We start from the raw sequence: 22,877 nt of genomic DNA, 5'->3' as shown, positions 1-22,877 counted from the left end.
GGCACAGTCCATCACCCCGATCAGCTGGTGGTTGCAATTGCTGGGTTGGTTCTGTTTTCAGTTCCGAGTTGCACTGGAACCAATGGGTGTTGCAGTCCAGTGTGGTTCTGCCCAGCACATACTCGGCCCTTACATCAACCAGTGGGAGCTGCAGCCTAGTCGGGGCGACCCACAATAACCCCCATCAGGCCCACCCCCTACCCTGGTTTGCCAGTATGTGTAGCAGTAGACCAGTCTGTCCCACATCCCATTTGGCTCTTGTACTCGTCAATGGGTATTAAAGCTTAGTTCCATCTAACCAACTCAACCATCCAGCCCTCACGGATGTTGTTGAGTGCCTCTCTGTCTAGCCACCCCAGCCCCCATCTAAGTTTTCATGCCCTCCCGTGGGAGTAGTGACCCAAGAGGGGGGAACCCACTATTTCCTTCCCAGGTCTCTCTCAGTCCCGGTTTATGCATTCTTTAGGTGGTTCTGTGGTTTGACTTGACAGAATTAGTCCTAGCGCCAGCTTCTGCCAGCTGATGCTGCGGCCAAGCCCAAACATCCCTCACCTGCTCTAATTTATGCTTGCACCCACAGGAACAATCAGCCCAGCCTGGCTTTCCCCTGATCTAGTCCACATGCAGTGCACAGGTGTTGCAGCCTTGCTTAGTCTGGTCTGTCCCCATCCCAGCCCATGCTCTCCAGTGGGAGTAGCTGTCCGGCGAAGGGACCAGCCCCTTAATCCCCCTGCCAGCTCTGTCCCTCCCTTCCTGGATCTCACGTGTGCTGGTTGGGCACTGCAGTCAAATCCAGTAAAGGCAACCTCACCCTGGCATTCCATAATGTGTACTGGTTTTGTCGCAACCAAACCCGCCTCAACCCACACTCTGTTCTGGTGATCGGATTTGCCAGTGGATGACATGAACTGATTCAGCCTGGTCTGCCCCTGACCCATGCCGAATGTGTGCCATTGGGAAACTTTCCATGGCCTATTCTGAGCTGTTTCCTATCATGCTTCTTGCGCTTACCTGCAGGGACTGTGTCCTGCCAGAGAAGTTTCCCAGGCTCCTCCATCAGAACCCCTCCCAATGTCAGATTTTGCACATACCAGGGGGTCCTTGAGCCAACCCTACTCAGTTCACCTCCTGTCCTAGCAGGAATAGTGGCTTTTCCTGGCTGGCTTTCACCCCATTCTGGTTCTTGTTGTTGGATGTTTCAGCCCAGCCATGGCTCGTCCATACCCACACACAGCTCACACATGGCTCAGTAGGGGGTTGAGACCCAACCTAGTCAGTCCCACATCTACCCTGGTTCTCCATGACACCAGATGGTGTTGGGGTCTGAACTGGCCTGGTGCATCCAATTCCAGCCCACACTAGTGCCACGGGTGACTGCAACTGTTTCCTAGATAGAATGCAGCCCCCATTCCAGCACTCGCGCCTCTTGGTGGAAACCTCAACCCTGTTAGGGTATCCAACTAGGGAACTTGTATTTCCACAGGGTTGGGAGGGTTGGGCCCACACAACCCCATAGAATCTACCCCCAGACCAAGTTCTCTCGCGTGCTGGATACAGTCTTGACCCTGCCAAGTGTGACCACTCCACCACTCCACCAAACAGTTGGGTAATGGTACCCATCACTGCCAAAGACGCCCCCATCCATAGTATTGGTGTGGGCTGGTATGTGACGATCAGTGATGGTCTAGGCAAACAGGCCATTTCTGTATTCCGAATTGGTTTGGTGTATCTGACTAACTGTAATTGTCTCCTGGGTACTTCCCTCCAAACCACCAGGTCTCAGTCCCCACACATGCCTAAAACTTCCATGACCCTGTCACTGGGAATCACCCAAGATTCACTACTCACCTACACTAAAATTCGACTTAGTCATGGGTGTCCCCAGGCAGCAAATATATCTTAAAAAACCCTAGAGCAGGCCACTGGGCAGCCAGCAGGCAAAGCCTGGCACCACATGGTGCACTGGCCGCCCTGGGTCCTGGGTGAGCCAAGGACTCGTTCAATGCCTTGCAGCAGAGTCTTTGGGGTGAGCCCCCAGCACTGGGTCCAACCGGGCAGGGGCACCGCCCACAGCCGCCACACTGTGAGGAGCGGCACTTGCCCCCAAACCCAAGGTCTGAACCCAGTATTATTATTTTATTGATAGCCATTGTGACTGGGATGGGTAGAAACCTCATTGTGATTTTTATTTGCATTTTTCTGATGGCTAGTGACCCTGGGTATCTTTTCCTTTGTCCATTGGCCATTTACATTTCATCATTTAAAAAATGCCTGTTCATGCTCTTTGCCCATTTATTAACTGTATTATTTGGTGCTTTATTATATATATTTTTTATTAATTATTTTGCATTATGTGACAGTTTCATAGGCTCTGGGAATCTCCCCACCCCTTCCCCTCCCCTCCCCCCTGGTGGATTCCTCCACCTTGATGCAGTATTACAGTTCAAATTCAATCAAGTTTCTTTCCTTGCAAACATATACCAAGCATAGAGTCCAGCTACTTATTGTCCAGATGGGTTGAACAGTTTCTTGGGGAGACCATTTCTGGTCTGAAGTTAGAGCTGGTAGAATATCATCACAGTCAATTAAGAGTCCCAATATAACAGCAACAGCAATTTGCAATATTATGGAATTGACATGGTTTTGAGTAACCAGTATGTTAAAAAAAAAAAAAAAAGCAAGTCCTAATCACAACCTATGATTAGCTCATTGACATTTCAATTTTAGTTTATATACAGGACCGGCTGCTATATACCTTAAAATGGCTATAAGGTGCCATTCAGCTGTCTCGTGTCTATTTCATTTTAGTATTTAGCCATTTGTTGTGTTGAAGTATAATTTTGCTGATCTTGGCAGACTTTAGGATAATCTAGACTGGCTTGTAACTCTAACAAGATATTTGTTGACATTTAAGGTGCAGAACATTTTTTTTTGGGGGGGAGGGTGTGCAGGAAAATCCTCAACATCATGGTGAGGAGTAACTAATCTTTGTGTCCCACCCAGCGAGGCATGAGCCAATCCATGCCAGCTCTTTCCTGTCAGATCTCAAGCTCTACTTTCTGTTGTTTGTCTATTTATTTTCTTTTTCGTTTTTTTAGTTTGTATGATTGTTTGCTGTGAGGGTTTTTGAAGCGATCCCGATGGTCATTGCGAGGGAGGGTGGGGGTCCAGAGGTGGAGCCAGGCTCAGACCAGAGAAAGCTCTCCTCCCTGGTCCCGAAGGACATTTATTGTTCTTCTGTTTCTGTGAACCGCTCAGGGCTTCTGGTTGTCTTTCCGATGACGTTAGTTTCTGCGCAGTAGTGTTTGGACTTCTTCCATCCCCTGCGGACGCTCCGGTTGGGGGCGGGTGACCTCAGAGTACTCGGCCTCTGAGGGCATCCAGTTCCCTGTGGCCTCCTTGGCTAACTGTATTATTTGTTTTGTTGTTGAGTTTCTTGAGCTCTTTATGAATCTTAGATTAAATCCTTTATCAGATACAGAATTTGCCAATATTTTCTCCCATGTTGTCAGTTGCCTCTTTAGCTTGTCAAGTGTTTCCTCTGCTGTGAACATGATGTAATCCCATTTGTCTAGCTTTGCTTTTATTCTTTGTGCTTTTGGAGCCTTATCCAAAAAATAATACTTTTTACCTAGGCTAAAGTCTTGCAGAGTTTCCCCAAATTTTCTAAACCTCTCAGAACCACTGTCATTTGGGGGAGTTTTTCAGGGACTCAGTCTAGGAATGGGACTTTGAAGGCCTTTATTGAGTCATTGTGACTTCTTGGCGAACTTGTGATGTGGAAGGAGATAATTAGTTCTGCTGTTAGTCACTGGCTACTTGTTACCTCCCTGATTTGTTCTGATTCCTGAGCAGGTGTCACCTCTATGTAAACTATCACCCCTGTGACCTGACTCCTCCTTGACTTTACAGATATGGCACCCTTACACACGGCGTTTTTAAGAAACTGGGCATTCCTGGGCCAACACCTCTGCCTTTCCTGGGTAATATCTTGTGCTACCGCAAGGTGAGTGTGATTTGAACTGTTTCCTCTGCTTCATGTGTTTGTTCAGAGCCAGTGAATTCTATGAGTTGAAGTTCTCTTCCGCAGGGAAGTTGTGAGTTTTTCCACGTTCTGACTGGTGTGTGGGTCCCAGGAGATGGAGAAGTCTACTGTGGGGCTAGAAGTCTCACGTTTGCCTCAGGTGAAAAGAAACTTACTCTGTGGTGCGTCAGCTGAGGTCTCACAGTTCAGCTGAGACTTGATGTTCATGCTCTGTGAACATTATAGAGAGCTTTGAGTTTTCCCTGGCACATTCTCACGAACGTGTATCACTATGGTTGTATTTGGAGCAATGCGGGAAGGGGACCCCTTGGCGATTCATGAAGCTGTGTGCTCTAGATTCCAACTCTCCTGTTTGTAGCAAGAGACCATGATTGCTTTTGGTACTTTCCTCTTGCATAGTTTTCAAATTCAGTTTTTTAGGCACCGAAGTATTCACCTCGAGAGAATTGGATGATTTTATTCACCAAAGAATTGCTGAATTCCCTCTTTTTGTTTTTTTTTATTAATTATTATGCATTATGTGACAGTTTCATAGGCTCTGGGAATCTCCCCACCCCTCCCCATTCCCGTTCCACCCTGTTGGATTCCTCCACCTTGATGCAGTATTACAGTTCAAATTCCATCAAGATTCTTTCCTTGGAAACATATACCAAGCATAGAGTCCAGCTACTTATTGTCCCGATGGGTTGAACAATTTCTTGGGGAGACCATTTCTGGTCCAAAGTCAGAGCTGGTAGAATATCATCACAGTCAATTAAGAATCTCAATATAACATCAACAGCAATTTGTAACATTATGGAATTGACAAGGTTTTGCGTAACCAGTATGTTAAAAAAACAAAAACAAAACAAAACAAAACAAAAAAAAAAGAAGCAAGTTCTTAACCACAACCTATGATTAGCTCATTGACATTTCAATTTTAGTTTATGTACAGGACTGGCTGCTATATACCTTAAAATGGCTATAAGGTACCATTCAGCTGTCTCGTGTCTATTTCATTTTAGTATTTAGCCATTTGTTGTGTTGAAGTATAATTTTGCTGATCTTGGCAGACTTTAAGATAATCTAGACTGGCTTGTAACTCTAACAAGACATTTGTCAACAGTTAAGGTGCAGAACATTTTTTTTTTTTGGGGGGGTGTGCAGGAAAGTCCCCAACATCATGGTGAAGAGTGACTAATCTTCGTGTCCTACCCAGCGAGGCATGAGCCAATCCATGCCAGCTCTTTCCTGTCAGATTCCAAGCTCTACTTTTTGTTGTTTGTCTATTTATTTTCATTTTTTTTTTTAGTTTGTATGATTGTTTGTTTGCTGTGAGGGGTTTTCGGAGCGATCCTGATGGTCATTGCGAGGGAGGGTGGGGGTCCAGAGGTGGAGCCAGGCTCGGTCCAGAGAAAGCTCTTCTCCCTGGTCCCGAGGCACGTTTATTGTTCTTCTGTTTCTGCGGGCCGCTCAGGGCTTCTGGTTGTCTTTCCGATGACGTTGGTTTCTGCGCGGTAGTGTTTGGACTTCTTCCATCCCCTGCGGGAGCTCCGGTTGGGGGTGGGTGACCTCAGAGTACTCGGTCTCTGAGGGCATCCAATTCCCTGTGGCCTCCTTGGCAGTTGGGATATAGTCCTTGTTGCTCGTATTAACAGTTTGTGGTGAAGGTCTGTGAGTCTTCATGGTTGGGATCCAGGCTTTCTCCTTGCCATCTGTTCTACCCTGGAGTGCCCCCCTGCTCCACGCACATGACCTCCTGTTAAGAGGTTGTGAGGATCGCACCCGATTCCCCCCTCATGCATTGGTATAGTAGTTTTACTATTGTTTAGTGCCACTTTGAGTCTGTTGTCTATGAATTACCAGATTTGATCATGATAGGCTATATTATACTTTTTCCTCACTCTTTCTATGATCCTGAAAGTCTTCCCTGCACTCCCCCCATTACGGATTAACATAACGTATTGAGGGTATAGTAGGTTTTACAGTTTTTCGATGTAGATCTTAAGTATTCTGACATTAATTGTTGGTTTATAGATTATATCGCATTATCTTATTGTATTGGATACAGGTTGTTAGAGATTGCAATAATATTACACTATACAGGTACTATCTTTCAGGTTGTCATCTTTTCATCTCAGATTAAGGCAAACATGTGGTATTTAACCTTTTGTGATTGGTTCATTTCTCTTAGCATGATGGATTCCAGTCGGGCCCATTTGACCACAAAGAACTGCATTTCGTTTTTTTAAATAGCTGAGTAGTATTCCATAGAGTAGATGAACCATAGCTTCCTTATCCAGTCTTCTATTGATGGGCAGTTTGGCTGCTTCCAGGTTTTTGCAATTGTAGATTGTGCTGCTATGAACATTGACGTGCATGTTGGTTTCTTGAGTAGTAGATGTTTTGGATATATCCCTAGGAGTGCTATTGCTGGATCATATGGTATGTTGATTTTCAGTTGTTTGAGTATTCGCCAAACTGATTCCCATAGAGGCTGTACAAGTCTGCAGTCCCACCAGCACTGGAGAAGGGTTCCCTTTTCCCCACATCCTTGCCAACAAGTGTTGGTGGTATTACGTATATGTGCCATCCTTACTGGAGTTAGGTGGTACCTCAAGGTTGTCTTCATTTGGATTTCCCTTATTGCCAGGGAGCTTGAGCATTTTTTCATATGCTTGTTTGCCATTTGGGTTTGTTCCTTTGTGAAATGTCTGTCCATTTCCCGTGCCCATTTCTTGAGTGGCTTGTTTGTTTTGACATTTTGGTTGTTTTGTAGTTCTTTGTATATTCTGGAAATTAGCCCTCTGTCACCTATGTCGTGCGCAAAGATCTTCTCCCATTGTGTGGGTTGCTTTTTTACTTTGTTGATTGTTTCTCTAGCTGTACAGAAGCTTCTTAGTTTGATGAGGTCCCAATTGTTTATTTTGGTCTCGATTTCTACTGCTTTTGGAGTCTTTTTTAGGAAGTGAGGGCCTACTCCTAAGTGTTGCAGTGTGTTTCCAACATTTTCTTCCAAAAGTTTGAAGGTTTCTGGATGTAGGTTTAGGTCTTTTATCCATTTAGATTTGATCTTAGTGTATGGTGAGAGATGTGGGTCTATCTTTTTGTTTCTGCAGGCTATCAACCAGTTGTCCCAACAGCATTTATTGAAGAGACCTTCCCATTTGCCTGGATTGTCGTTTGTCTTTTTGTCAAAGATTAATTGACTGTATCTATGTGGATTACTGTCTGGTGATTCTGTTCTCTTCCATTGATCTTCCTCTCTATCTTTGTGCCAGTACCAGGCTGTTTTGATAACCACTGCCCTATAGTATGTCCAGAGGTCTGGAACTGTGATTCCCCCTGCTAACTTCCTGTTCTTCAGGATGGTTCTGGCTATTCGTGGTTTTTTGTGCTTCTGGATGAACTTTTGGATCATTGTTTCCAGTTCCATGAAGAATGTTTTGGGCAGTTTGATTGGAATTGCGTTGAATGTATATATCGCCTTTGGGAATATAGACATTTTAATGATATTGATTTTACCTATCCAGGAGCATGGGATGTTACTCCATCTTTTGAGGTCTTCTTCAATTTCTTTTTTAAGTGGTTTGTAGTTTTCCTCAAATAGGTCTCCTACATTTTTGGTTAGGTTAATTCCCAGATATTTCATAGTTTTCTCTGTTATTTTGAATGGTATTTTGCTGGTTAGATCTTTTTCCAACTTGGGGTTGTTTGCATACACTATGGCTGTTGATTTTTGTTCATTAATTTTGTACCCTGCCACTCTACCAAACTCTCGTATAAGTTCTAGGAGTCTCTGTGTTGAGTCTCTTGGCTCTTCTATGTAAAGAATCATGTCATCTGCGTATAGTGAAAGTTTGACTTCTTCATTTCCCATTTGGATTCCTTTGATTTCTTTTTCTTGTCTTATGGCCTCAGCAAGTACCTCTAGGACTATGTTGAATAGCAATGGAGAAAGTGGACATCCCTGTCTTGTTCCAGATCTTAGTGGGAAGTGTTCCAGTTTTTCTCCATTCAGTATGATGCTGGCGTTGGGTTTTTCATATATTGCTTTGATTATGTTGTGGATTTTTCTATCTATGCCTACTTTGGTTAGGGTTTTTAGCAGGAAGTGGTGTTGGATTTTGTCAAAAGCTTTTTCAGCGACTATTGATACTATCATGTGATTCTTGTTTTTCAGTTTTTGGATGTAGTGTATCACATTTATGGATTTGCGAATGTTGAACCATCCCTGCATTCCAGGGATGAATCCTACTTGATCTGGATGAATGATCTGTCAGATGATTTTTTGAATTCTATTGGCTAGGATTTTGTTGAGTATCTTAGCATCAATGTTCATCAGAGAGATAGGTCTGTAGTTTTCTTTCTCTGTCGGATCTCTGTCCGGTTTTGGGATTAACATAATGTTGGCTTCATAGAATGAGTTTGGAAGGGTCGCTTCCTTTTCTATTATATTGAAGAGTTTGTAGAGGATTGGGGTTAGTTCTGTTCGGAATGTTTTGTAGAATTCTGTAGTGAAGCCGTCTGGACCTGGGCTTTTCTTTGTTGGGAGTTCTTTAATCACTGATTCAATCTCTGCTTCAGTTATGGGTTTGTTCATGTTGATTGTTGCCTCTGGGCTAAGTTTTGACAGGTTGTGTGAGTCTAAGAACTTTTCCATTTCTTGGTGGTCTTCTGATTTGTTGGAGTACAGTGCTTTGTAGTAATTTCTAATTATGTTCTTAATTATGTTCTGATTGATTTTGTGTATGGTTTTTTTTTAATTTCTATATGGTTGATTTCTTCCCTTGTTTTGATGATTTCTTGTTTCTTGTTGTGTGTGGGGCTCATCTGCTGTTGCTTTTCCAATTCCTGGAGGTGTGTGTTTAGTTCCTGTATTTGGCGCCTCGCTTGGGCCTTGACATGAGCTCCAATTGCGATGAATTTACCCCGTAGCACTGCTTTGGCTGTGTCCCACAAGTTTTGGAATGTTGTGTCATAGTTTTCATTGGTTTCCATAAATTTTTTGATCTCATCTTTAATTTCTTCTCTGACCCATTGTTCGTTCAATAGCATATTGTTCAATCTCCAAGAATTTCTGTATTTCCTTGGGCATTTTGAATTGCTGATTTCCAGTTTCATTCCGTGGTGGTCTGAGAGGGTACATTGTATGATTCCTATCTTTTTGAAGTTACTTAGATTTGCTTTGTGTCCTATCATGTGTTCGATCCTGGAGAAGGTGCCATGTACTGCTGAAAAAAATGTATAATCTGTGGCCTTAGGATAAAAAGTTCTATAAATATCAACCAAGTCCAGTTGTTCTATTGTTTGTATTAGCTCTGTTGTTTCTTTGTTGAGTTTTTGTTTTGTTGATCTGTCTATTGTTGTTAGTGGGGTGTTAAGATCACCCACTACTATTGTGTGCATATCTATGTCTCCCCTTAAGTCTGTAAGTAATTGCTTCACGTAGCTAGGCGCATTGGGATTTGGTGCATATATGTTCACGATGGTAATTGCTTCCTGATGGATCAATCCCTTCACCAATATATAATGTCCTTCCCTGTCCTTTTTGATGTGTGTCAGATTAAAGTCCACATCATCTGAAATTAGGACAGCTACCCCAGCCCTTTTTTCTCGTCCATTGGCGTGAAATATCTGTTTCCATCCCTTCACTTTAAATTTCTTAGAGGCTTTTCTGGTTAGATGTGTCTCTTGTAGGCAACAGATAGTTGGATCTTGTTTAATGATCCATTCCGTTAATCTGTGCCTTTTGATTGGTGAGTTCAGGCCATTTGTGTTAAGAGTCAATATTGAGATGCTGCGATTTTGCCCTGCCATACATATGTGTTTTTGTGGGTGTTGGTAACTGTGTAATTACCCCTCCTTGTGTGGGCTTTAGTGGGGAGATCTTCCTGTTTGCCATCTTTGCTTGTGGTTTGCCCCTATTTTTTCTGGATTTAGCACATTTTTTTTTTTAAAGATTTATTCATTTTATTACAGCCAGATATACACAGAGGAGGAGAGACAGAGAGGAAGATCTTCCGTCCGATGATTCACTCCCCAAGTGAGCCGCAACGGACCGATGCGCGCCGATCCGATGCCGGGAACCTGGAACCTCTTCCGGGTCTCCCACGCGGGTGCAGTGTCCCAAAGCATTGGGTCGTCCTCGACTGCTTTCCCAGGCCACAAGCAGGGAGCTGGATGGGAAGTGGAGCTGCCGGGACCAGAACCGGCGCCCATATGGGATCCCGGGGCTTTCAAGGCGAGGACTTTAGCCGCTAGACCACGCCGCCGGGCCCAATTTAGCACATTTCTAAGGAGATTTTGAAGAGTTGGGTTTGTGCTGGCATATTCTTCAAGTTTCTCTTTGCTATGGAAGTATCTGATTTCGTTCTCGAATATAAATGAGATCTTTGCTGGGTACATTATTCTTGGTTGACAGTTGTTCTGTTTCAGGATTTGGAAGATCTTTGTCCATTCTCTCCTTGCTTGTAGGGTCTCTTCAGAGAAGTCAGCAGTGATCCTGATTGGTTTTCCCCGGTATGTGATCTTTTCTCTGCTTCGTACTTGTCTTAGGATTCTTTCTTTGTCTTCGTTGGAGTGGAACTTGAGCACCATATGTCTGGGTGAAGATCGCTTTGGGTCATATCTGCTGGGAGTCCTCTGACCATCCTGGATTTGGGCTGGGTTCATGTTCCAAGTGTTTTGGAAGTTTTCCTGTATAATTCCGTTGAGCACCGTTTGCATTCCTGATTCTCTTTCTGCTCCTTCGGGCAGTCCCATAATTCTGATATTAGATTTTCTTAGGTTGTCTTTCATCTCCTGAATGGTCTTATTGGCTTTGTTCAGGCTTGTTTCTAGCTGTTTAATGAGCTGGGTGTGTTCATTTTGTGTGTCTTCGGTTTCAGAGATCCTCTCTTCTGCTGTATTTATTTGTTAGTTAGGCTCTCAAGTTTGTGCTCTAAGTCAAGGATTTTGTTTTTGACTTGCTGTATTTCTGTGACTATGTGGTTCTTGAATTCCTTGAAGTCTTCCCAGTTCTTCTCATTGTCTCTGACAGCTTTTAACATTATTTTTTTAAATTCCTTGTCTGGTAGAGCTTCCATGTCTTCTTCTCATATCTCCGAAATAGATATTGGCTTTTGGTCTTTTTTTGGTGAGGTACTGGCTCTCTCGTCTGGATCATTGCCTTTTCTGAAGTTTCTTCTCATTGCGTTATTGTTTCTTGTTGATTTCAGGGATGTATTCTCTGATTTGTTTATCTACAGTTTCTGGTCTTTGTACAGTAGTTTGGAGTAGGTGTGAGTTCGCTGCTTCCTTTAGGTTTACTTTTTTTTTTATTTTATTTTTAATTAATATTTAGCATTATATGACAGTTTCATAGGCTTTGGGAATCCCCCTCCCCCTCCCCCTCCCCTCCCCCCTGGTGGATTCCTCCACCTTGATGCAGCATTAGAGTTCAAATTCAATCAAGATTCTTTCCTTGCAAACATATATTAAGCATGGAGTCCAGCTACTTATTGTCCAGATGGGTTGAACAGTTTCTTGGGGAGACCATTTCTGGTCTGAAGTCAGAGCTGGTATAATATCATCACAGTCAATTAAGAGTCCCAATATAACATCAACAGCAATTTGCAATATTATCGAATTGACATAGTTTTGAGTAACCAGTATGTTAAAGAAAAAAAGAAAAAAAAACAAACAAACAATAAAAAAAAAAAAAAACAAAGAACAAAATAACAAAAAAACAAGTCCTAACCACAACCTATGATTAGCTCATTGACATCTCAATTTTAGTTTATATACAGGACTGGACTGGCTGCTATATAAAAAAAAAAAAAAAAAGAAAAGAAAAAAAATGTTCTGCACCTTAAATGTCGACAAATATCTTGTTAGAGTTACAAGCCAGTCTGGATTATCCCAAAATCTGCCAAGATCAACAAAATTATACTTCAACACAACAAATGGCTAAATACTAAAATGAAATAGACGCGAGACAGCTGAATGGTACTCTGTGGCCTTTTCGGGGTATATAGCAGCCTTTAGGTTTACTTTTGAAGGAGAATTTCTTTGAGTTCTATTGGAGACGTTTGGTGTGGGGGGATAGCTATATCAACCCCTGAATGTCTATAACCCTCTGTAGCTTCGTTTCTGTAAGGTCTGTTGGTTAGACCTTTCGTCCTGTGTGCGTTTTCAGGGGTAGGGCTTAGTAGCAGTATTTTGTAGCTTCAGGGCTCCTTGTGTGTAGTTTTGGGGTGGATTTGGAAGACCCCTAGTGCCCCTCAGGCCTGTGGGGGAGTATGTGTCAGGCCGTCGGTAGCTCTAGCTATGTGTATCTGAGCCACTGTTTCAGGGCCTGCAGTTGTGGAGCTGCCCAACCCTGGCCTGATGTGAAACTCAGATGCTGGTGTGCTGAGGGGTTTGCCCAGAGGGATTCCTCAGTGGACTGCTGTTGTTGTGCTGGGGTAGTTTTCCTAGGGGGATCCCTCAGAGGAACCGAAGCAGCACTGCCTGCTGCAGGCGCACTGCTGGCGGCCTCCTCTGTGGGGCCTCAGGCATTCAGCAGTGAGAAGCTGCAGGGCGCACCCCAGAAGTTGCTGCTGCACCGAGGGGTTTTACTGAGGCAGATCCCTCAGAGGAACTGAAGCAGCACTCCCTGCCGCAAGCGCTCGCTGCTGGCGCCCGCCGCCGGTGTCCGCCTCTGTGGGGCCACAGGCATTCAGCAGTGAGAAGCTGTGCTGGCTTGCACCCCAGTTGCTGTTGTTGTGCTGGGGTAGTTTTCCTAGGGGGATCCCTCAGAGGAACCGAAGCAGCACTCCCTGCTGCAGGCGCGCACTGCTGGCGGTCTCCTCTGTGGGGCCTCAGGCATTCAGCAGTGAGAAGCTGCAGGGCGCACCCCAGAAGTTGCTGCTGCACCGAGGGGTTTTACCGAGGCAGATCCCTCAGAGGAACTGAAGCAGCACTCCCCGTTGCAGGCGCTCGCTGCTGGCGCCGGCCGCTGGTGCCCGCCTTTGTGAGGCCACGGGCTTTCAGCAGTGAGAAGCTGTGCTGGCGCACCCCAGAAGTTGTTGTACTATGTGGTCTGCCCAGCGATGTCCAGTAGAGAGAGTTAAGCTGTGCAAGTCTCCTGCACCTTACCACTGGGGGACCTGTAGGAGCTCTCCGCCCTGGCTCCCACACAAGTTGGAACGTTCAGTTCTCGCACAGCCTCAGACTGGGAGAATTCTGGGGGACAGGGGGCACTGAGCAGGGACAGTCTCAGTATAGTTCTCTCAGGGAGCGAAAAGCCCGAAAATCTTTTTTTTTTTTTTTTTTTTTCACCTCTGGCGCACTCCACCTCTCTGGGTTCCTGTGCGTCCCAGCGCCTCAAAGTAGAAAAGCTAGGTGCCTCCAGGGGCCCGTGTTGCTGTCTCCAGCTGCCCTGGGTCCTCTGGGCTTCCCGCTGTTGCGCCCCCTTCCCGGGATGACTCACCACGTTTTTACCGGGTCTTTGTGTTTCCTGCGTTCCTTCTCTGGATTTCTTCCGAACCATGTGTTTCTTCTTGGATGCTCGATGTCCAGGGAGCTTCTGGCACTCCTTCCTGTGGTTCCTCAGTCCGCAGATCTCTCTCCAGCCGCGCCCTGTCTCTCCTTCAGCGCCTCCCTTTCTATGCCCGTCCTCCCAGGTCGGCCATCTTCTCCCTTCCCTGAATTCCCTCTTTTTGTGTTTCCACCCAAGTTTTGCTACCTGTGACATCTGTTGGGGATTTGAGAGCCAGAAAAAGAGGTTTCTGCCTTACTTATTTTCCTTTACAGGTGTCCCCTCATGGGTGAGTCTGAGCCAGAGTGGATATAATGGAGACAGAATTAGGGTTTTTAAAAGCATAATTGTAGAAAAGGGGAGTTTGAGAAACATTAAAATTCACATAAAGCTGAATGGAATATAAAATACATCACAGGGTTTGGGCATTTTGAAGGCACCTTTGCAGTTAAACTTATGATTTTAAAATTATTTTTTCCCTTAATACCATTTTGTAGTCACAGAGATTTTTCTCCACCTTTCCCTTCCACTATTTCCCTGATAGTGTTTTTTAAATATTTATTTATTTTTATTGGAAAGTCAGATTTACAGAGAGGAGAGACAGAAAGATCTGTCTGCTGACTCACTCCCCAAGTGGCTGCAATGGTTGGAGCTGATCCGATCCAAAGCCAAAAGCTAAGGGCTCCTTCTGCGTTTTCCCTGCAGGTGCAGGGTCCCAAGGCTTTGGTCAATCCTTTACTGCTTTCCCAGGCCATAAGCAAGGAGCTGAAAGCGAAATGGAGTGGCCTGAACATGAACTGGCACTCATATGGGATCCCACTGCATGCAAGGCAAGGATTTAACCACTAGGTTACTGTGGTGCCTGGCCCTCCCCTGATACTGTTATTGTACCACAGTCCTGCAGCAACAGTTGCCAAGTTGAACATTCTTTTACCCACATGTACCATGGCACTGTAGGTGTAGACAAAGGCAGAAAATCTGCCATCATATTATTACGGTATATTTAACTTTTTCACCTGGGAGTGGAAATGCATGCTGCAAGGTAGCTTCACTTCCTGATGTTTAGCCTCTGTGATACTTTGTAAGGACCTGGCTCTTGGGTTGAGAGTCACTAGGTCAGGTCTAGAGTTCCAGCGGCAAGATCTGTGTGTGTGTGTGTGTGTGTGTGTGTACAGCTTTGCTGCTGGAACAGCAGCAGCAAGACAGTGCATTCCTGCATTGCTGTGTGGGTGCAGTTTCCTCTTCCACAGTCCCTAGCATTGTTTCTGACACTAATTCTTCTCAATGGAGCTGTCTTGTGTAATACAAACCTGTGAAATAAGTTTTTTCCCCCCAGAGATGGCAATGATATCTTCTTTATTTTCCTAGATTAGTTTTATAGTAGCTATACCCCCAAGTTCCATCATCTAGGACCTTCTTTTCATATAAAAATTATCACAAGTGAAAGCAAAGGAAGATTTTTTGCTTTAAGTTTCAGAAATGAGAATTAATAGCAAGTGTTATTTATTTACCTAGTGGGGCATGAGAGAGTGAGACAGCAGGCATCCACATGCTTATTTACTTCTGCAAGGGACTTCAGTATCTGAGACTACACCTGGCTGAAGCTGTGAACTTAGTTTACGTCTCCCATGTGGGTTGAGGTACCCTGTAGTTGAACCATCACTGCTGCACCTGGGATACGTTTTAGCGGGAATTTAAAGTGAACAGGCAGGCCCAGGTATGGAACACAGACACTCAAACATGGGAGAGAAGTGTGTTAGCCACTCTACTGGAATGCTTGTTATTGTAATGTTCTGGGTCTTGTGTGTAGAGGTGATATATGTTCATCTTTCCCATATTGTGCTCCAAAACTGGAAGGTGAGTCCACATGTGTTCTGTTACTCATATACTTTCTCATTCAACAACATATGCCATAAATCCTTAAGAACAAAAGAGATTGACTGCTATCACTTCCTAAATAAGCCAGAAGTCTAGAGAGAGTTCATGCATGAGCAGATGCATCCCTGGGAACCTCACAGCTTTCGCTAAGCCTCAGTTTCCTCACGTGTCCATGAGGAGTACGTCAGAGGGATTTATGGTATTTTGGATACCACAGAGACCCAGGAAAGCACTTCACAGTGACAAGGATTACGTATATCTGTATCAAGGGTAAGCCACTAGTTTTCCATGATACTCAAGGAAAAGTCAAGAGTGCCTTTGAATTCTTCACTTCAAATGTCTTTTTTCCTTTAGTCTCAGATGTTTATGAATATGAGTTTCCATGTAAATACTGTAGAAAACATTAAACTTGTTGTAATTATTTGGAGCACTTTTTTTTGGCCTGAATTAGGATAGAGTTTACTATAGGTAGAATAATCAAAATTTCATTTTTCTTTCTGTCCCCAGGGTATGTGTAATTTTGACATAAAATGCTATAAAAAGTATGGAAATATGTGGGGGTGAGTATTCTGCAACCTTCCCTGTTCTGGTGAGACACTCAGTGCATACGCAGCAACCTCAGCTCAGAGCCTTTTAGCGTGAAGTATACAGAGTAAAGGTGTGGAGGCTTGTCCTGACAAGGATCATATACATCCCAGGCATTGATGTCCAAGTTGGTCATTACTTTGTCCAGGCTTTGCTGACCAGGGATCCTAGCTTCACTTTCTGCCATGGTCTGGCTGTTCTCTATGTTAGCCCCCTTTATGTCTCTTTAATTGAGTGAGACTCATTATTCCTGGACCATTCTAATGTTTCCTCATAAGTGCATGATACATGAACTTCCGGTATTGAGTTCTCTTTGAAGGAAAAATCTATACTCTGTTACATAATGTGTATATCTGATATATGTTTTTGAAAGGAGGATTTGGAGATACAGGCAGGTGGCTTGGGAAACTGAGTATAGTCTCTGCAAACGTATGATTTGTTTTTGTTTAAATTTTTAGGATTTTAAACTGACTTCTTTGTAAAAGTGAACACAAGTTTTTTTTTTCTTTTTAAAAGTTTTTCATTAGATTGTAATGATTATTTACCATGGTACAATTTTGTAGGTTTAGGGATTATTTCCTCCCCTGCTTCCCTTCCTATTCTCATTCCTACCTTTTTTCCTATATTATTACAGTAGCACAGTTCTTTAGTAACAGTTACAGGTGTTAACATTCATTTTTCATTTTTATTATGATCATTTTATGATATAATTCCATAGAATGTGGGATTTCCCTTATACCCTACCCAAGTTCCTCCAACCTCAATGAGTTCTCCTATATTATTACTATAGTATAGTTCTTCATATGCAATGTGTATGAATGTGTATGTCCATCATTGTGGACATGGATAATGGCAGAAAGTCCAGCATTATATTGTCAGAATATAGTAAACAGTTTCATTGGGAGTCCATCTTTGTCTGGAAGTAGAGATGCATACTGCATTGTGTCCTCACATCTGGATGACTGTCTCCATTACACAGTCACTATGCATCCCCTTAAATGAAAAGCCACAGTACAAAATCAACAGCAGGAAAGAAGAAAGAAATAAAAAATGCCATGAAGTTAAATAACATGCTACTGAATGCCTAATGTGTCACTGAAGCAATGAAGAGAATCATGAACCCTCTTGAAGAAAATAATGCTACTGTGTGATCTATGAGTTGTTGAAGAATTTAATCAGAAGAAAGTGTTTTAAAGAGATGAAACAAACAAACAAAAAAGCATCAAAATCTGATCTTTGTTGGTGAGATGTATCCGCCCCAATCCCAACCCCCATAAGCAACAAATAGATGGGCTTTGTTATTTTAATCCAGTCTACTGATCTATGATGTTTGATTGAGGAGTTTAAGCCATTTACATTGAGGGTTAATGGGAATGGGTGGTAATTTGGTCCTGTTCTTTTAGCAATGGGTTGTTCATTGATTTAGTCTTCTGCTGTCCATTTGCTGGGATGTTCTTCACATTTGCCTTTGGTTTAGGTGGGTGCTATTCCTTTTCTCTGTCCTGAGAACATCGGTAAGTATCATTTGTAGGGCAGTTTTGGAGGAGGCAAATTCTTTTAACTTTTCTTTACTGTGGAAGAATTTTATTTCATTTTCCAAGACAAAGGAAAGCTTTGCTGGGTATGTTATCCTGGGCTGACAATTTTTTTGTCTTGAGAATCTGGACTATGTCACTCCATTCTCTTCTGGCCTTTAGCGTTTCCTGTGAGAGGTTTCCTGTGAATTTAATTGGCATTCCCTTATAAGTCAATTGACTTTTTTTTCATGTGCACATTTAAGGATCTTATGTTCAATTGAAGAGTGCTTGACTTTCATGTGTCGTGCAGAAGATTGCTTTTGGTCAAGCCTGTTGGGAGTTCTGTGCCCCTCCTGGATGTTGTTTCCCAATTCTTTCTTAGAGTAGGGAAAATTTCCCTTATTATTTCATCGAACACACTTTTAACCCCACCTTCTCTTTCTGTACCTTCTGGGAGTCCCATAACTCTTTTGTTGGGCCTTTTAGTGTCTTTCATTTCTTGAATACTTGTTTTAGCTTGATCCAGCTCTGGTTCCAGCTTTTTGTTTGTTTTTTCTTGGTGACAGAAATATCTTTCAGTTCTGGGATTCTTTCTTCTGGTTGCTTCATTGTACTTTGGAGACTCTCCACTGTACTTTTAATTTGCTCCGTGGTATTCTTCATTTCTGATATATCAGCTTTCATTTGATTCATTTTCTATGTGACATATTCCTTAAATTGCTCGAACTCCTGATCATGTGTTTCTCATTGGTGTTTTTATATTTTTAAATTTTATTTTATATTCATTAATTACATTGCATTATGTGACACAGTTTCATAAATACTTGGATTCTCCCCACCCCTCCCCAACCCCTCCCACCATGGTGGATTCCTCCAACTTGTTGCATAACCACAGTTCAAGTTCAGTTGAGATTCCCCCATTGCAAGCATATACTAAACATAGAGTCCAGCATCTTATTGTCTAGTCAAGTTCAACGGCTTCTTAGATATACCCTCTCTGGTCTGACGACAGAGCCAGCAGAGTATCATCCCGATCTATTAAAAGCTCCAACATGCCATCAGCAAAAATTTACATCATTATGGAATTAATTGACATAGTAATGAGTAACCAATATGGTAAAAGTAAATGCGAGTTCTTGTTAGAGACTCGCAAGATGTCCGACATAGGAGGAAGACTGTGAGAGAGCTCACAGACAGAGAGGGCTACAACGCTACAAAAGCGTAAGTGGAGCAGCATAGAACTACACGGAGAAGAACGTGAAGTTCCCTGGACAGTGTGGAACCAAAAAAATCCACACAACTCGGAAGAGCAACCAGGGAAAAACAAAACGACGGGCAGGGAAGACGACTTTCCGCTCCTGACCTGCTGAGTCACCTTTGAATGCAGACGCTGAAAGCCGCGGACCGACCCGCAGACGCTGTGGCCGTGAGGACAGGCGGTGATCGGGACCTGCTTGCATCTGCTCACCCTGGTCACCAGGACCCGCCAGGACTCCCCCCGCTGCGTACACCAGGACCCTGAGTCACCGGGACCCGCTGGCATCCGCCCACCCTGGTCGCCAAGCCCCGCCGGGACCGCCACAGCCTCCAGGTTCCACCCGCCTACACCCGCCGAGACCAGCAACAGACGCAGTAGCTGAGAGACGCATCCGCGGCGAGGGTTCCCACCAGAGGAAGAGGCAAACTGCAAGAACCTGAGGTTTGAGTGAGTTGGGTGGGGACAGTGGTGGGTTGGAGGCTTCGGGAGTTGGCCCCCCAGGGGCATGCACAGAGCCTGAACACAATTGGTGCTCGTCTCCCCGCCCCTCCCCCCCCGAGACGCCAGCGTCTAGAGACACCGGGAGAGTGCCTTGAAACTGCCAAAGCTGTGTATGGGAGAAAGGCAAAAGGCACACTGAATACTCCCCCGTGCCTTTGCGGTGTGGCACTCAGCTGGGCGGTGCTATCCCACAGGAACCCAAGCACGCCTCTGGGCTGGGCAGTCCCGTGCTAGCGCTGGGGCGGTCAGTCCCCTGCAAGCGCTGGGGTGGGCGGGCCTGCGCAGGAGGCGCCTCCAGAGAGCACCTGGAATACCCCACGCCCTATAGTCCCGTGCTCCGAGCCTTGTGATCCTGCGCACAGGGGGCGCACACAGAGAGTGCCTTCACTCCCCCACGCCCTGTGGTAGCATACCTGTAGGGGACGAGCTGAGAGTGCGCTTTGAATCTGCTGGACCCTGGAAGTGGCGCCCTGAGGTCCAGTGTTCTGGAGACGCACCAAAAGTGCCTTGAAAATTCCCACACCCTGCTACTCCACGCCTGCAGACTCCGATCTCTACAGGATAGTGCTTGGAGACCCCTCAGCATACTGGTGCCTAGGTCTCTCAAAAAAAGAAACACTAACACAATGAGAAGAAATACCAGAAAAGGTAATGATCCAGATGAGAGTGCCAACACCCTACCAATAAAGGATCAAAAGCCAATGTCTATTTCGGAGATGCGAGATGAAGACATAGAAGATCTACCAGACAAGGAATTCAAAAAAATAATGTTAAAATATGTCAGAGACAATGAGAAGAACTGGGAGGACTTCAAGGAATTCAAGAACCACATAACCTCAGAAATACAACAAATGAAAAGTAAAATCCTTGACTTAGAGCACAAAATTGAGAGCCTAACCAACAGAACAAATACAGCAGAAGAGAGGATCTCTGAAACGGAAGACACACAAAACGAACACACCCAGTTCATTAAACAGCTGGAGACAAGTCTGAACAAAGCCAATAAGACCATACAAGAAATGAAAGACAACCTCAGAAAATCAAATATTAGGATTATTGGCCTTCCTGAAGGAGCGGAAAAAGAGTCAGGAATGCAAATGGTGCTCGACGAAATTATACAGGAAAACTTCCAAAACACTTGGAACATAAACCCAGCCCAAATCCAGGACGGTCAGAGGACTCCCAGCAGATATGACCCAAAGCGATCTTCACCCAGACATATGGTGCTCAAGTTCCACTCCAATGAAGACAAAGAAAGAATCCTGAGACAAGTACGAAGCAGAGAAAAGATCACATACCGGGGAAAACCAATCAGGATCACTGCTGACTTCTCTGAAGAGACTTTACAAGCAAGAAGAGAATGGACAAAGATCTTCCAAATCCTGAATCAGAACAACTGTCAACCAAGAATATTATACCCAGCAAAGATCTCATTTATATTTGAGAACGAAATCAAATACTTTCACAGCAAAGAGAAATTAGAAGAATATGCCAGCACAAAACCAGCTCTACAAAATCTCCTTAGAAATGCACTAAATCCAGAAAAAAAGGAGGTGAATCATAAGCAAAGATGGCAAACAGGAAGATCTCCCCACTAAAGTCCACACAAGGAAGGGCAATTACACAGATATCAACACCCACAAAAACAAGTATGGCAGGGCAAAATCACAACCTCTCAATTTTAACTCTTAACACAAATGGCCTGAACTCACCAATCAAAAGACATAGATTAACAGAATGGATTATCAAACAACACCCAACTATCTGTTGCCTACAAGAGACACATCTAACCAGAAGAGATTCGAAGAAGCTGAAAGTGAAAGGTTGGAAACAGATATTTCATGCCAATGGACGAGAGAAAAAGGCTGGCGTAGCTGTCTTAATTTCAGATGATGTGGACTTCAATCTGACACACATCAAAAAGGACAGGGAAGGACATTATATATTGGTGAAGGGACTGATCCATCAGGAAGTAATTACCATTGTGAACATATATGCACCAAATTCAAACGCACCTAGCTACGTGAAGCAATTACTCACGGACTTAAGGGGAGACATAGATATGCACACAATAATAGTGGGTGATCTTAACACCCCACTAACAACAATAGACAGATCAACAAAACAAAAACTCAACAAAGAAACAACAGAGCTCATACAAACAATAGAACAACTGGACTTGGTTGACATTTATAGAATTTTTTATCCTAAGGCCACAGATTATACATTTTTTTCAGCAGTGCATGGCACCTTCTCCAGGATCGACCACATGATAGGACACAAAGCAAACCTAAATAACTTCAAAAAGATAGGAATCATACCATGTACCCTCTCAGACCACCATGGAATGAAGCTGGAAATCAGCAATTCAAAATGCCCCAGGAAATACAGAAACTCTTGGAGGCTGAACAATATGCTATTAAACGAACAATGGATCAGGGAAGAAATTAAAGATGAGATCAAAAAATTTATGGAAACCAATGAAAACTCTGACACAACATTCCAAAATTTGTGGGACACTGCCAAAGCAGTGCTACGGGGTAAACTCATCGCAATTGGAGCTCATGTCAAGGCCCAAGAGAGGCGCCAAATACAAGAACTAAACACACACCTCCAGGAATTGGAAAAACAACAGCAGAAGTGCCCCACACACAACAGGAAACAAGAAATCATCAAAACAAGGGAGGAAATCAACCAGATAGAAATAAAAAAAACCATACACAAAATCAATGAATCAAAAAGCTGGTTTTTTGAGAAGATAAACAAGATAGACACCCCACTGGCCCGACTGACAAAGAAAAAACAAGAGAAGGCAAGAATTAACAGCATCAAAGATGAAAAAGGCAACATAACAACAGACACCGCATCCATTAAGGCCATAATTAGAAATTACTACAAAGCACTGTACTCCAACAAGTCAGAAGATCACCAAGAAATGGAAAAGTTCTTAGACTTCTACCTCCTGCCAAAACTTAGCCCAGAGGCAACAAACGACCTGAACAAACCCATAACTGAAGTAGAGATTGAATCAGTGATTAAAGACCTCCCAACAAAGAAAAGCCCAGGCCCAGACGGCTTCACTACAGAATTCTACAAAACATTCCGAACAGAATTATCCCCAATCCTCTACAAACTCTTCAAAACAATAGAAAAAGAAGCAACCCTTCCAAACTCATTCTATGAAGCCAACATTACCTTAATCCCAAAACCAGACAGAGAACTAACAGAGAAGGAAAACTACAGACCTATCTCTTTGATGAACATTGATGCTAAGATTCTCAACAAAATCCTAGCCAACAGAATTCAAAAACACATCAGACAGATCGTTCATCCAGATCAAGTAGGATTCATCCCTGGAATGCAGGGATGGTTCAACATTCGCAAATCCATAAATGTGATACACTACATCCAAAAACTGAAAAACAAGAATCACATGATAGTATCAATAGATGCAGAAAAAGCTTTCGACAAAATCCAACACCACTTCCTACTAAAAACCCTAACCAAGGTAGGCATAGATGGAAAAATCCACAACATAATTAAAGCCATATATGAAAAACCCAATGCCAGCATCATACTGAATGGAGAAAAGCTGGAACCCTTCCCACTGAG

The 22,877-nt window shown here is 43.7% G+C and overlaps 2 protein-coding genes across 2 annotated transcripts in view; both read left to right on the top strand.

Moving 5' to 3' along the window:
* Positions 1 to 22,877, top strand: part of LOC101531236 (cytochrome P450 3A6) — a 330,285-nt gene that overhangs the window by 108,185 nt on the left and 199,223 nt on the right. The gene's annotated exons all lie outside the window — the stretch shown is intronic.
* Positions 1 to 22,877, top strand: part of LOC131483217 (cytochrome P450 3A6-like) — an 84,315-nt gene that overhangs the window by 4,070 nt on the left and 57,368 nt on the right. The window contains exons 2-3 of the mRNA XM_058680729.1: positions 3,913 to 4,006; positions 15,912 to 15,964. Coding sequence (XP_058536712.1) covers positions 3,913 to 4,006; positions 15,912 to 15,964 — 147 coding nt within the window. The remainder of the gene's footprint in view (positions 1 to 3,912; positions 4,007 to 15,911; positions 15,965 to 22,877) is intronic.

The sequence above is a fragment of the Ochotona princeps genome, chromosome 24 (genome assembly GCF_030435755.1).
Source record: "Ochotona princeps isolate mOchPri1 chromosome 24, mOchPri1.hap1, whole genome shotgun sequence".
Lineage (NCBI taxonomy): Eukaryota > Metazoa > Chordata > Mammalia > Lagomorpha > Ochotonidae > Ochotona > Ochotona princeps.
The sequence above is the reverse complement of the archived record's forward strand: the minus strand, read 5'-3'. Positions and strand labels throughout refer to the sequence as shown.